Raw genomic sequence first — 12,891 nt, forward strand, 5'->3', positions numbered from 1 at the left:
CGTCACGCCGATGGACTGCAGGTCGTAGCTCGTCCTGTTTCATTCACTGCATCATCATGAAGATTAACGATCAAACCGTGTGCATGTTTCGTGGCCGTTTAAGAAGCGAACAAATGAATATTTTATTTGCTTTGCGATCATCAGTGTTTGATAAGACATAATTTGGGACAGTTTCTCGTGAAATCTGAAAGTCTGGTTAATCCTCAGAGCAGCAGGCGGCTCGGATGAAAGGAAGACAGACGCAGCACATGGAAAATCTATTAAGACTTTAATTTTCTCAATGCTTTTAAATACATTTCTTGGACAAATAAGTGACATAATAAATAAAAGCAAACACATCTTTATTTTGTCTCACATTTTTTTCAGAATAAGGCGTTTTGTTAGCAGCGAGCGGCCAACGGCTTCCTGAAACGCCTCCGGCTTCACCGTCTGAAACGCCGAGGGTCGAAGCTCAGCTCGACGAAACGTCTCGGGAGGGTTCCAGGAAACCAGCGTTTGGAAATTAAATAAGAAACAAGGAAAACACTGGTGTTAGCCGTGAAGCAGTGGAAGTCACAGGAGGTAGCATCTTACTCTCCTGCCTATCAACGTTTTTTTTTTTCCTGCAGCAGGCGGTGCTTATCGATCGCTATGATTATCATAGACGTCCGTCCGCACTCTGCTGCATTTTTCATCGTCTGTGCAGTGAAAGCTGTACAGGAAGTGTTCGGCAGAAGGCTGCAGATAATCTCGCTCCGATAATTCGCCGTCAGTCTGTCATCGGAAACGAGGCGGCGGCGGCGGCGGCGTGCACAGAAACGACACGAGCATCAGGTTTCTGCGCCCAAAATACAAACAAGTCAGCGCTTTGCTCTCACACAATACAGACAGAGACGTTTTATTCAAATGACTGGGAGCCAATGAGAGCCCTGCAGAGTGACTGATGGGACACGAAGCCAATTAAGGTCACGGTTTAATTTCATGTAGATGGGATCCTCGGTGATGTGGTGCAGCGGGTTAATGGAGGCTGTCGCATATTTTTCATTAACGTAAGTGGACCCGAGAACGGAAAACAAATAGTGAAGTCATTTCTGCCGGAATATGAAAGCAGCGTCACCTGATCAGAGTCGTTCCTCCCAACACGTTGGTGAGTTTTATTTTGAAGGGGCAATACATTTTAGATGTAGAAACGCCACAATAAAGCAGCACAGTCACACCCAAGTATGTTGGATTTAGCTCATGTGTCGGGTTTGAGATCTGAGCGTCAGATTGTTGGAGCTCGGAGGAACATTTGATTCCTTTTTGCCCGAATTCAAGGAGTTTTTGGATAAAACTCGCTGCAGCTTGTAGCTGATTAGTTTGCAATTGTGTGATTAAAACAGTTTTTTTTTCTTTTTTTGACGGGCTGCTAAATCTTGGTTAACTGACCGACATAATAAACTCTTTTCTACTCAGATGTGGGGGGTTCGGTTCCTTCCCACCGCTGCTCAGAGGAAGTCCAACGGCAGCTTTGGATTGTTGGGTTCTTCATTTTGTAAGGTCTGTAGCTCGCCGTGTTGAGGCTGTGAGGTGCATATGTCACCTGCCTTTCCTCCCAACACGACTAGTTTGCATTTATGTGAGTGAAGCTGTTTGTTTTGTAGGACTACTGGGTTTTTTTTGAAGAGCTGCTAAATCTTGGATGTGGAAAACCTGCATCACCAAAGTCCCACAACTGAACAGAACCGCTTCGTTTTCGTCAGAATCCCGACGATAAGCAGGTTAACTCTCCGACATAATGAGCGAATGTCGATCCTCGTGCGTCACCTGATTGTCCTCTTTGTGCCGATCCTCCCAACATGAGTTTTTTTCTTCTCTCCGTGTCCCAGAGGTCTACCAGCGTCCAGCGATGCATTTGTGGAATTAATTTACACAAAGTGAACAGGTGTGGCCTTGGTGTCGGGTTATAAATCGTGCTAAATCTGGCTCGGCCGGCTGCGGGCGAGCAGGCGAGCGGCGGCCAGACGCTGCTGGGGGTTAATCAGGGAACAAAATGACCACCTGTTTCCGCCGAGCCACCAGCAAACTCTCACTCGGCTGATTGGTGCATTCGAACGGGGTCCGTTTCTGGCTGATTGCTCTCCTGGAGAACGGCGGCGCTAATGTGGTTGTTCCGATGATTACGGCGGGCGGCGGCGTCAGCACCCGCTGGCACAGAGGCCGCGATTAAAACCGTGGACACCGACGCGTCTTCATCCGCTCACACGTCGGCCGACAAACAGCTACGAGTGTGTTTGACTTCTGATAAACACACACGGAAGCGTTTGTGTGTCGACTTCGCAGAAGCAGCCGCACACGTCTGCAACACGCTCGCCGCTCGCCGCCAGCGGCGTCGCTCCGCATGCCGACTGTGTGTCTGGCACCGGGTGAAGGTCTGGAGCCTCTCACGCTGTCTGGCTTTCACACACTCTGAGTGGGCTTTATGAGCGGCTGAGTCAACACCGGGCCCGGACCCGCCGTGGCGTTCTGGAGATCAGTCAGGAACAACATTCTGGCGGCGCGACCGGGAAGCACGTTTAAACCAACCAGGCTTCCTTTTTGTTTGAGCGAGCGGCCGACTGGGTCAGCGCTCAGGTGTGTCGCCTGTTTCCTGCCTGGGCGCGAGTGCGTTTAAATCCGAGGTCTGAGCGAGGGTTTAATCTGAGGTTTCGTGGAACAAACTACCCAGAATACACCCCCGGCTGGTTAATACCCCGGCGGTCCAGATTACTCCTACAGGACAGGAAGACCTCCAGGTTGTGTTCTGTGTCCATACGTCACATAATTAAACACCTACGAGGTGAAAAATAATGAAAATATCTTCATCGTTTCATGAAATAATGCAGATTTTGCACCCAAAGTGACTGTTCTTGCCTCGACTAGTTTGCATTTAAACTGTTCTGTAACAGATAAAGTTGTGTCATCGGCGTATAAAATAAAATTTTAAAAAATCTAACAAAATCAAAATCTTAACCTGTATCCTTAAACGTTTGTCTTGCCTGGTCTGGATGACGTGTTTTGTGTTTTTCAGGCAGAGGAATAAACAATAAGCGGCTACATCAACGTTAAATGGAGAAATATTTCTTTTTTGGCTTTTTCACAATCACAGGTGTGACTTTTTGAGGAAAAAGGAAAAAAATAAAATCTGAGATAAATGCAAAAAAAGCCCTTTGGAATAAAAACTAATAATAATGAAAGAAAAAAATCTGCATTAAATCAGTAAATTCTGAATTAGTGGATTTTTTGAATGTGAGTGTTGATGGACAGAATATTCAGCTGTTAGAACGCTTGTCAGCCGGATATTTTGTCTTTTGTTTTCTTTTTTGGAAAACATTAAAACATGTTGGACTGAAGCCAATGACAGCATGTCGTGTTGTGATTCAGTTCATCTGCTGAACTTGAGATTTAACGTCCGACTGAGCCACGAGGCGGTTCTACAGGACTTCAGCCGTTTATGTTTCTGCTGCGTGAACCAATCAGAGCAAGTCGTCCTGAATCCGGCTGTAACTTCATTTGAGCCGCTGACTCTGAGATCCAGACGTCAGACTGTCGGAAAACCGAACCGCGTCTTTCTTTCCTGATGAATTCAGTTTGTGCACGAAGCCGCTCGTTTAACGGATTTAAATCGTGTTTTGTCTTCTGAAATAAAGTCAAAGAGTTTGTTCTGTATCCTTGAATATTTGGTGCAGGATATAATCTGGACCAGGGGGTAATAAAAATAATAAAAATAACACAGCCGGGGCATTTAAGAGCTGGGAGGGGTGTGTCCTGTTACCATGGCAACTCTGGCAGCCAATCAGACGGATGGATCGAGCCCTAAACGCTCTCTTGTGCCCTCAGTCGGAGTCATCCAGTTCACGACCTTCGTAAATCCTCCGCCACTGTCCAGAAACCAGCAGAACCTCCCTCCGCGCCCTCACCACTGCTCTATCATCAGATCCAGAACCCGGTTCACGTTCAGGTCCGAGTCCAGGCTGAAGTCGGACTCCACGAACGGGGCCGCGGGCGGGGTCAGGGGGCGGAGCCCGGAGGTCAGCGTTTCCAGCCAGTCGGCAGCGTCGAACGGCGTCGGGGCGCGGCGCTTCCTCGACCTCCCGGCGGACGGCGGCGGCGGGGAGGTGCAGAGGGGAGGCGGGGGAGGAGCCGGCAGGACCTGGCTGGGGTTGATCACGGCGGGAGACGGAGGAAGCTCCAGGAGCAGCGAGGAGCAGAGCGGAGACGGCAGGAAGGTGTCGTCCCGGTGGTGCTGCTGGTCGGCCGCCGGAGGAGCAGCAGGAGGAGGAGGAGGAGGAGGAGGAGGAAGGTCCGAGTGGCTTTTATGATCCGAGACACTCACGGAACCTGAAAGAGACGAAGCACAGCGGGTCAGACAGAACCCTGACAAGTTCTGGTCTTCACCAAGCAGCCGAACCCTGAGCAGCTCCTCCTGAGCAGCTCCTCAGCGTCTCGTTTTAACTCATTTCTTACAGTTTTGTCTCATTTCTGTCATTTTGTGTCTCGTTTTTTAAATTCCGTGTTTCTGTGATCAGTCTTTAGTTTTATCTCCACATCTCGTCTGGTTTTGTTGCGTCCTGGGCTTCTTGTTCTGTTTTTGTCACTTTTCTTCTTTTATTTGTCTTTGGGTCAGTTTTTAGTCGTCCTGCTCTAATTTTGTTTGTTTCTGGAGCAGATTTGTGTCTTTTTGTGGTTGTTTTTTTTCTCCAAGTTTTTAAATGAAACACGGAGAATACGGTGATGTTGAAGTGAAGTCCCGATTTTTAGCTCAAATTTGGACAATTGTGCACATAGCAGAGAAAATCTCTGTTTTTACAGTTTCTTGCTGATAAATAACATCATCCTGGTGACTTTTTAATAAGCAAACACGTCTTCAGAGGTGTAATTATGTGAAACTCACCGACACAAGCGATGGGCTCATCCAGGATGTCGTCGATAGACTGCCGAGGGTCCATCTGTTGCCAGAGAAAAAGGAAGAAAACACTCGGTTGTCTGTGAACACGAGACGCTGTGGGTAACCTCTTGTTTATCTGCAGAGTCTAACCTGTGCTTTCTGGATCGCCTCCTGTAGTTCCTCCTCCAAGCTGCGAACACCGGGTAAGGTCTGAGCAGGACTCGCCGTAATCTGCACTGGCAGCTCAAAGTCATGGCCAATCACATCACACGGCTGGCAGCAGAACACCTGATCAGAAAGCCGGCCAAATTAGCTGACAGGTGGCGATGAGAGATTGCTCACACGTCGGGCTGAAAGGACTCGTTCATGTGCATTTATAGCCGATGTGTTTGTACATTCACCTGCGTGAGCAGCACCTCGGCGTCGGGCTTCCCCCTGGAGCATCCTGGGTCCTGTTGCAGGAACGGATGCAGGGATCCTCCGCAGGCCTGGTGCATGATGGGAAACGTTAATGAGGCCGTTTCTATAAATCCCACGAAAGCAGCAGAGATCAGAGGCGGGGGTTCTCACCTCGCTGCCCGGCTGCGTGGAGCGCTCCCTGGGCCTGGTTCTGATCCGCTCCCTCATCTCCAGCTCCACGTTCAGCTCCTGCTGCTGTTGCTGCTGCTGGTCCTCCGGCCTCCAGGGCGTCCCGCCCTGTAGGGGCGACGACGACGACATGGGCAGGCTGGGGCTGGGGGCCTCTGAGGCGGCGCCGGCCGGAGCCAAGAAGACGGCGTTGGCGAGGGCGCCGTGCTCGCCCACCAGGCTCACCGAGCTGAGGATCCCATTAGGGATCCCTCGGTCCTGCGTCGTGTACAGCTGCTGGGTCGGGCTGCTGCCGGGCGAGTCGGGTCCGGAGCTGGAGCTGGAGGCCGGGCTCCGGCCGAGGGGCTCCAGGCCGGGACCCAGCTGACAGAGGGGGGCCGGGGGGAGGCAGGCTGGGGGGAGCTGGAAGGGACGGAGGCGCTGCAGCAGGGCGGGTTTGGTGCCGGAGACGGGGAGGCCTCGCTTACGTAGCTGCTGCCGCAACTCGGACACCTGAGAAACACAAAAAGAGGATTTTAAGGCTGGAACCAACATCTACAGAGCGGAAATAGTTCAACGTCATAAAGAAAACCTTCAGCATGTGGATATATAACTGCACAAGCTATAAAAAAAAAAACTATGATAATAAATCAGCTTAAACAAAAAAAATGTTGAAATCATAGCAAAACATATATAAATATCCAGACACACGTTTTTAAATTCCAACATTTGTCCAGAACTGATTCAGTCCAGATTTACCCAGAATTGTCCAAAATGACTCAAAGAAAAAGAATCATGGCGCGAGCCTAAATACGTTGACGCTTCATTTGCCGTAGCGTTTTGACGTATTGATTTGGTTGCAGTTGAAGAAATGAAAAGTGTTCTTCCTCCTAAATGTCGTGTGTTTATCTGCTGCACTGATGAAGTTCTGATGCCAGAAATGATGGAAATCAGATAAAACAACTGCAACTGATTAAAAATAACACACACAAAAAAATCCAAATAATAATAATGATAGTATTCTAAAATATAAGAAATGTTTAAATCATGACTGTATTCTTGAAAAAAATATATGTTACTGTCCAAATACACATTTAAAAATTCTAAATCTGACAAAACAGCTTTCACTGAATAAAAATAAAACATAAAAAACAGCTTATAATAAAAACATTTTTTAAATACTACATTTATGAGTGAAAAGCATCATTCAAACACAAATTCCAAATCTGATAAAACAGTTTTCATAAATTAAAAATAATACTAAATTAATAAAAATACAAATAAAGAGCCTAAAATAAATCAGCTAAAAAAAAAATTAAATCAGAAATTTATGGAGGAAAAAGCACATGTAAGTGTCCAGATAAACATTTAAATCAAATAAAACAGCTTCAACTGATTAAAAATAAACACAATAAATAAAAAAAAAATAACAGGACCAACATAATTAGGAATTATTCCACTAAAGCAGCGCTGCTTAAAAGGAAAACTACTGCTAGTAATTAAAAATATATATAAAATGAAGAAAACAAAACCAGATGCAATTAAAGCTTCATTCAGCCGTTCATGTGTTTTTATTTTAGTTAAATCCACTTTCAGGTTCTTCTTACCGTTAAATCAACCAGATTGGCAGGGAGGAGTTCTGGCTTGGATGCGGGGTTCTGGTCGGCGGGGGTTTGGTTCGTCGTGGCGGGAACGGGCTGGACGTGGACAGGCGTCGCTCCAGAAGACTTCAGAGCATCGCCGAGGTCTCCACTGGAGGAACAACAGCAGCTTCAATGCATCTGAAACCATCTCACTGGACCGTCTCAGAGAAAATCAACCACATCTGGACAAACAAATCCCATCAGTCCTACTCAGAACCTCCTCAGAACCAGCTGGTTCTGCATCTACAGTATCTTTATTTACTAATCAGAGTTCTGCAGGATGTCAACCTGATCTGGTGTCAGGTTCTACCAGAACAGTTGTGTTTCTCTGAAATTTAATTAAATTAACTTTAACCCTTCTTGTGTCCGTTTCGTCTCTTTTTGTGGTCAGTTTATGTCTTTGAGGTATTTTGGGTCAGAAATGATGGAATGAGTCCATTAAAGTGATCAATGTGGACCCTCCTCTGTGGACTTCAAGGACCTGGAACTCTGGAACATTCACAGTCTGAAGGTAGAACTCTGGTCAGTAGATAAAGGTGCTGTAGAGACAGTACCAGCTGGTTCTGAGGAGGTTCTGGATGGTTTAACCGTTACCTGGGTGCAGCAGGGACCTGTTGCTGTGGTTGTACTCGCTGCTGCTGCTGCTGCTGCTGCTTTTGCTGCTGCTGGTTCTGGAGGATCTGGAGCTGGAGGATGACCTGCTGCTGTTTCAGGAGGTGGGAATAGGCCGGGTCCAAAGGCTGGGTGGGGGCAGGGCTCTTCTGTTTGGCTCCTCCCCCTGGAAGCAAACGCAAACACCTCAACACGAGAGCCAACTGACGGGACAAACGAGAGGAACTGCAGAACAGATGGATCGGTACCTCCAGTCCCAGAGCCTCCCCTCTGGTCCGGAGGAATGTACTGGTGATACTTGAGTTTCCTCATCTTGGGTTTGGTGTCCCGCGGTTTCCGTGGACGGGGGAGATGGTTGAAGTTGAGGGCGGGGGTTAACGCCGAGGGGCAGGTGGGGCTGGAGGGCTGAGCTGTCTGCAGACACACAAAACAACCACAAACTGAAACTGGACCACAATCCTGAACAGTGTCACGTTTACAGCCTCTAAAAGCTCTAAAGATGTTCCACCATCATGTAGAAAGATGTTCCACCATCAGACGTAGAAAGATGTTCCACCATCAGATGTAGAAAGATGTTCCACCATCAGACGTAGAAAGATGTTCCACCATCAGACGTAGAAAGATGTTCCACCATCAGACGTAGAAAGATGTTCCACCATCAAGTAGAAAGATGTTCCACCATCATGTAGAAAGATGTTCCACCATCAGTAGAAAGATGTTCCACCATCAGCAGAAAGATGTTCCACCATCAGCTGAATGTTTCTCCACCAACTGGCTCCTCTGTTCTCTGGTTCTGATTCGATCATAGTTCTCAGACCAAGAAGCTCAGAAGGTTTGTCTGTTTTCACAGCATCTAGTTCATGCATTCATTTGGAGAGTTTTCTAAACGTGATGTGGAGATTTAGGAGATTCAAGTGATTTTGAAGAGATGATCTTAAGCTCAGATTTTAGAGTCTGAGCTGACTGTGAACTCCAACGAGGCTCCACAGCGACTGGTTTCAAGAGCAGCAGCGTCGCCGGCGAGGAAATGTCACGTCGCCTCCCGCTGCGCGGCAGCATTTGCCCCGTGTCAAGGTTAAACTCTTACACGATTTGTACAAATGCCTCACAAATCTCCGGGTGACAGCGCGTGCTTGTTCTGACATGCAATCGAGCTGCTTGGCGTGAACGTGTTGACCCGCGGGGCGAACGCTGAGCTCCCCCGCAAGTGCAAATTGACAGTAATGAATTCAGAGCGGAGCGTTGTTGTTGAGGAGGCAGAGGAGTGACCATCCTGTCGGGTCAAAGGCCTCTCGCCTCCAACGCTGGAAACCTGCCGCGCACGCAAACAGTCCACATGTTGCTCACCATGAAGACGCTGCATCGTAATTAAGACTAAACGGAGAGCAGCAGCGTGGTGGCAGAGCTCACCTTCGGCAGCAGGGGCGTGGTCTGACAGGTCATGTACATCCCATGGTTCGGCCTTCCGGTTGTTGCCACGGCGTTGGGCTCGCCCAGTGTCACACTCATGGGTTGTCTGATGCCCTCGGTTGCCGGGAGCAACGCCAAACCAGACTGGAGGCAGAATGAATAAAAGTTCAGTCGGTCTCAAAACGTATAATTATGTGTTATATAAACGTTATATTGTCTACAGAGTCACTGGATGTTGGATAAGATAAGATGAGCTAAGACAAGACAAGACAAGATAAGATAAGCGAAGATAAGACAAGCTAAGTTAGCTAAGACAAGCTAAGACAAGATAAGCTAAACTAAGATAAGATAAGCTAAGTTAGCTAAGATAAGACAAGACAAGATAAGCTTAGCTAAGGTAAGATAGGATGGCTAAGCTAACGTAAGATAAGATAGGATAAGCTAAGCTAAGACAAGGTAAGATAAGATGGATAAGCTAAGCTAAGCTAACATAAGATAATTTAGGATAGGATATGCTAAGCTAAGATGAGATAAGATAAATTTACGATGTTACAGCAAAGTGCAAACATTTAAAGAACGAAGTCGAATAAGACTTTTAGCTTTTTATCGTCTCATCAGTCAGCTAATCTTCGCTGTAATGTGTTTTTCCTCCGATTTAATTTTATTGTAGATTCTTCTGTCATAATTTTCGGCGGCTAACTCGTCCTGCATCTTTAAAAAAAACACACACACACACACACACACACACACAATAATTACGTATGAAAACACGCGGCTCTACCAGGAGTGGTCTGCTGTGACTTTTGGTAGCAATTCATTGTACGCTTTTTACGAAAACTGCAAAGAACTGTGTTTAAAAAACCCCGTTGAGGCTGTGCTACACTTTCAAAGTAAAAGCTCAAAGATGTTAAAACAATCTGATGAGGGTTCAAGATACATGCTGGCTTTTCAAAATAAAATGCACTTGTGTAGCTTGTACCTGGTGTATAATTACAGCAGGACATGTTAACTGGCAAAAAGCTGCACGTTTAGAGTTTGTTCAGGTATTTCCTGGTTAGATCTGCTCACCTGGCTGGGACTGAGGCTCAGGGGCGGGCCCACAGCCGAGCTCAGCAGTTGGTCACTGGAGAGGCCCGGCAGCGAGGGGAAGGCCTGCGATTGGTGCTCGGTGGGCGAGGAGGAGGAGGAGGAGGAGGAGACGTCATCTTCGAAGACGTCGGGGAAGGAAGCAGGGCCTGAGGAGGCGAGCGGAGAGGTCAGGAGGTCGGCCAGGGAGGACGGAAATAAGACAGCGCCGGGGGACTCACGGTTCTCCAGGGAGACGGTGTGTTCGTGCTGCGGTTCTGCAGGTCCGGGCGGGCGCTGGATCCGCTCGGAGAGGTCCGGCGCCTGGCGAGGCTTCTTCTGCCTCTGGGCCCCGCATGGAGTCCTCTCTGCAGGAGGCAGGACAGAGCAACGGGACGTCAGAACATACGGGACGGTTCTGCTGCAGGCAACCGGGCCCAAATCAAACCAGCAGAGGTGGCGAGAAATAGCCTCAGTCCACAGGGAGGCGGGCAACACAACGGGCTTCAAATGCAACACAAAGCAGGAGAAACCCGGAGAGAGAAGCAGCATGGGGCAGACAGACACTTCAGCTAAGTGTCAGAACCAGAATCTGCAGCGCTTCTGGTTCTGAAGCCTCAGACAGCCAGAAAACTACTGAAGCAGGTTCTGATGTCTACAGTCTGGACTGCAGCTGATGAGTTAATCCACAGGTTGGAACATGCAGGTACCAGAGGCTGTAAGATGAGAACAAACTCCTTCAGAACCCAACGTGCTGCTGATGCAGGTTTCTGGCACCACAACAGATTAGAGGAAGGTAAAGGTGAGATAACAAGGCAGCGAGTGTCAGCGGCGTGCTGGAGTGGTGGCTTCATGGTGACCTGTCAATCATGATGTGTCTGCCGGTGACGCGGCGCTACGGCGAGCGACAAGGTCACATTTGTGTTGCACTGACAGCTGATGAAACACGCTGCCGTCCTCCACATTTACACGCTCGCTTTCCTCGCACAACAGGCAGACGTGTTAGCGCGCCGGGAGCAAACGGGGTGAAGCACAAACGCGACCGGCGGCCGGGAATCACCTTGTGCAGCTTCGGCGCCGGAACCACCAGGGGGCAGCTTGTGAGAGTCGTCGGTCAGACGCTGCAGCAGGAGACAGCGGGTCAGAGCAACACATGACAGGGAGGAGATCCAGGCCAGAGGTGAGCCAGCTTTAGCCTGATTCAGTGTCATTAACCCAGAAAGGCTGCAGCGGGCTGCAGACATCCTCCACACAAACACACACTAGAGGCTAACTAGACATTCATGTCAGTGTTGAAGCGAACTGTAAAATAAATCCACACACACACACAAAACAAACAATCTGGCAGCACCGGAGACAGAAAGACATGTTAGAAAACTAAAAACTGTGACAGTAACAGCAGATATCTGTCAAATATCAGCACTGTGAGCTGATTTAAACACAGAAAAACGATGTCATGTTAAGGTCACACACTGTGAAAGAATAAATTACACTAAAACACAGATTTATTTTTTAATGTGGATGTTATTTCTGTGATTTTATCTGTGATTTCACGAAACAGGTTAAATCTCAAAATTGAAAAATATTTACTATTTTCAATCCTTAATATTTTTTTTCTTTCAAACATAAATCTGTCAAACAAGTTATTTTGAAAAACAAATTAAAACAACAATTAAATACAGTAAAAAAAATTAATAAATAAAAGTAGTGTAATTTACAGTCAAAGGCTGTTAAAGAACAAATTACTATTTGCAAAAAATATATATTATTGATGTGAATATTATTTACAGTTTAAAAAAAATATGTTCAATATGTAAATTAATGTTTTTCGAGATTTAATTTTATTAAATATTATCTGTAATTTTGCAAAAGAGGGAAATGTATCATATAAAAATAACTTTAATTTAACAATTAGATCATTATTATCTACCATTTTTTAAATCTGTAAAACTGTGATTTATTTTGCTGATTTAAATACATTAAAAATGTTTTAATTTTACATTAAAATGCTGTAAAAACAACAACAAAAACAACAACAACAACGTGTTTACAATTTTGGTCTTTTTTTTTTACAGTCAACATAAAGATATAATTTTATTAAATATTATCTGTAATTTAGCAAAACTGTGAAAATCTATAACATAACAATTAGAACAATTATTAACCATTTTAAAAATCCTCAGTATATTGAGGATTTCCACTAAAATAACAGCAAATATCTGCAAAACTTTCACTTATTTTGCGATTTACAGTAAAAATATTTTAATTTTACAATCAAATGCTGTAAAAATTCAAAATCTGAAATATAACAATTAACACTTATTCACCATTTTTTTATTCTTAATAAACAGACTGTTCCTTTCACTTTTTTTCTGATTTAAATACAGTTTTTAAAAAGTACTTTTACATTATTTTACAGTTTTGGCCTGTTTTTTCTTTTTACAGTCAACATGCAGATTAATACTTTCTATCGAGACATCATCTGTAATTTAACCAAGCAGTGGAGAAAAAAACCTGTTAAAGAAACGTTAAGCTCGTGATGTGGTTCCACCGCGTTCCCACATGTAAAGATAACTGAGCTCATGGAGGTCAGAGGTGTTCCACACAGTTGGACAGATGGGACTCACCAGAGCTTCACTCTGGTCTTTGTCTGCTTTCTGAGGAGGGCAGCTGGACTTCAGGCCTGCAGGGACACACAGAGGTCGCTGA

General features: G+C 46.1%; 1 protein-coding gene across 1 annotated transcript in view; it reads right to left on the bottom strand.

Moving 5' to 3' along the window:
* Nucleotides 1-249: 249 nt before the first annotated feature.
* The window catches only part of LOC103360166 (myocardin), a 25,462-nt gene continuing 12,820 nt past the window's right edge, over nucleotides 250-12,891 (bottom strand). Inside the window, exons 4-16 of the mRNA XM_008285839.1 lie at nucleotides 12,810-12,865; nucleotides 11,243-11,303; nucleotides 10,425-10,550; nucleotides 10,186-10,352; nucleotides 9,118-9,261; nucleotides 7,956-8,121; nucleotides 7,690-7,873; nucleotides 7,060-7,204; nucleotides 5,456-5,965; nucleotides 5,287-5,373; nucleotides 5,036-5,173; nucleotides 4,892-4,946; nucleotides 250-4,338 (exon numbers count right to left, since the gene is read on the bottom strand). Of these exons, the coding sequence (XP_008284061.1) occupies nucleotides 3,914-4,338; nucleotides 4,892-4,946; nucleotides 5,036-5,173; nucleotides 5,287-5,373; nucleotides 5,456-5,965; nucleotides 7,060-7,204; nucleotides 7,690-7,873; nucleotides 7,956-8,121; nucleotides 9,118-9,261; nucleotides 10,186-10,352; nucleotides 10,425-10,550; nucleotides 11,243-11,303; nucleotides 12,810-12,865 (2,264 nt within the window). The 3' untranslated portion in view covers nucleotides 250-3,913. The remainder of the gene's footprint in view (nucleotides 4,339-4,891; nucleotides 4,947-5,035; nucleotides 5,174-5,286; nucleotides 5,374-5,455; nucleotides 5,966-7,059; nucleotides 7,205-7,689; nucleotides 7,874-7,955; nucleotides 8,122-9,117; nucleotides 9,262-10,185; nucleotides 10,353-10,424; nucleotides 10,551-11,242; nucleotides 11,304-12,809; nucleotides 12,866-12,891) is intronic.

Source organism: Stegastes partitus, unplaced genomic scaffold, assembly GCF_000690725.1.
Source record: "Stegastes partitus isolate 25-593 unplaced genomic scaffold, Stegastes_partitus-1.0.2 Scaffold418, whole genome shotgun sequence".
Taxonomy (NCBI): Eukaryota; Metazoa; Chordata; class Actinopteri; family Pomacentridae; genus Stegastes; species Stegastes partitus.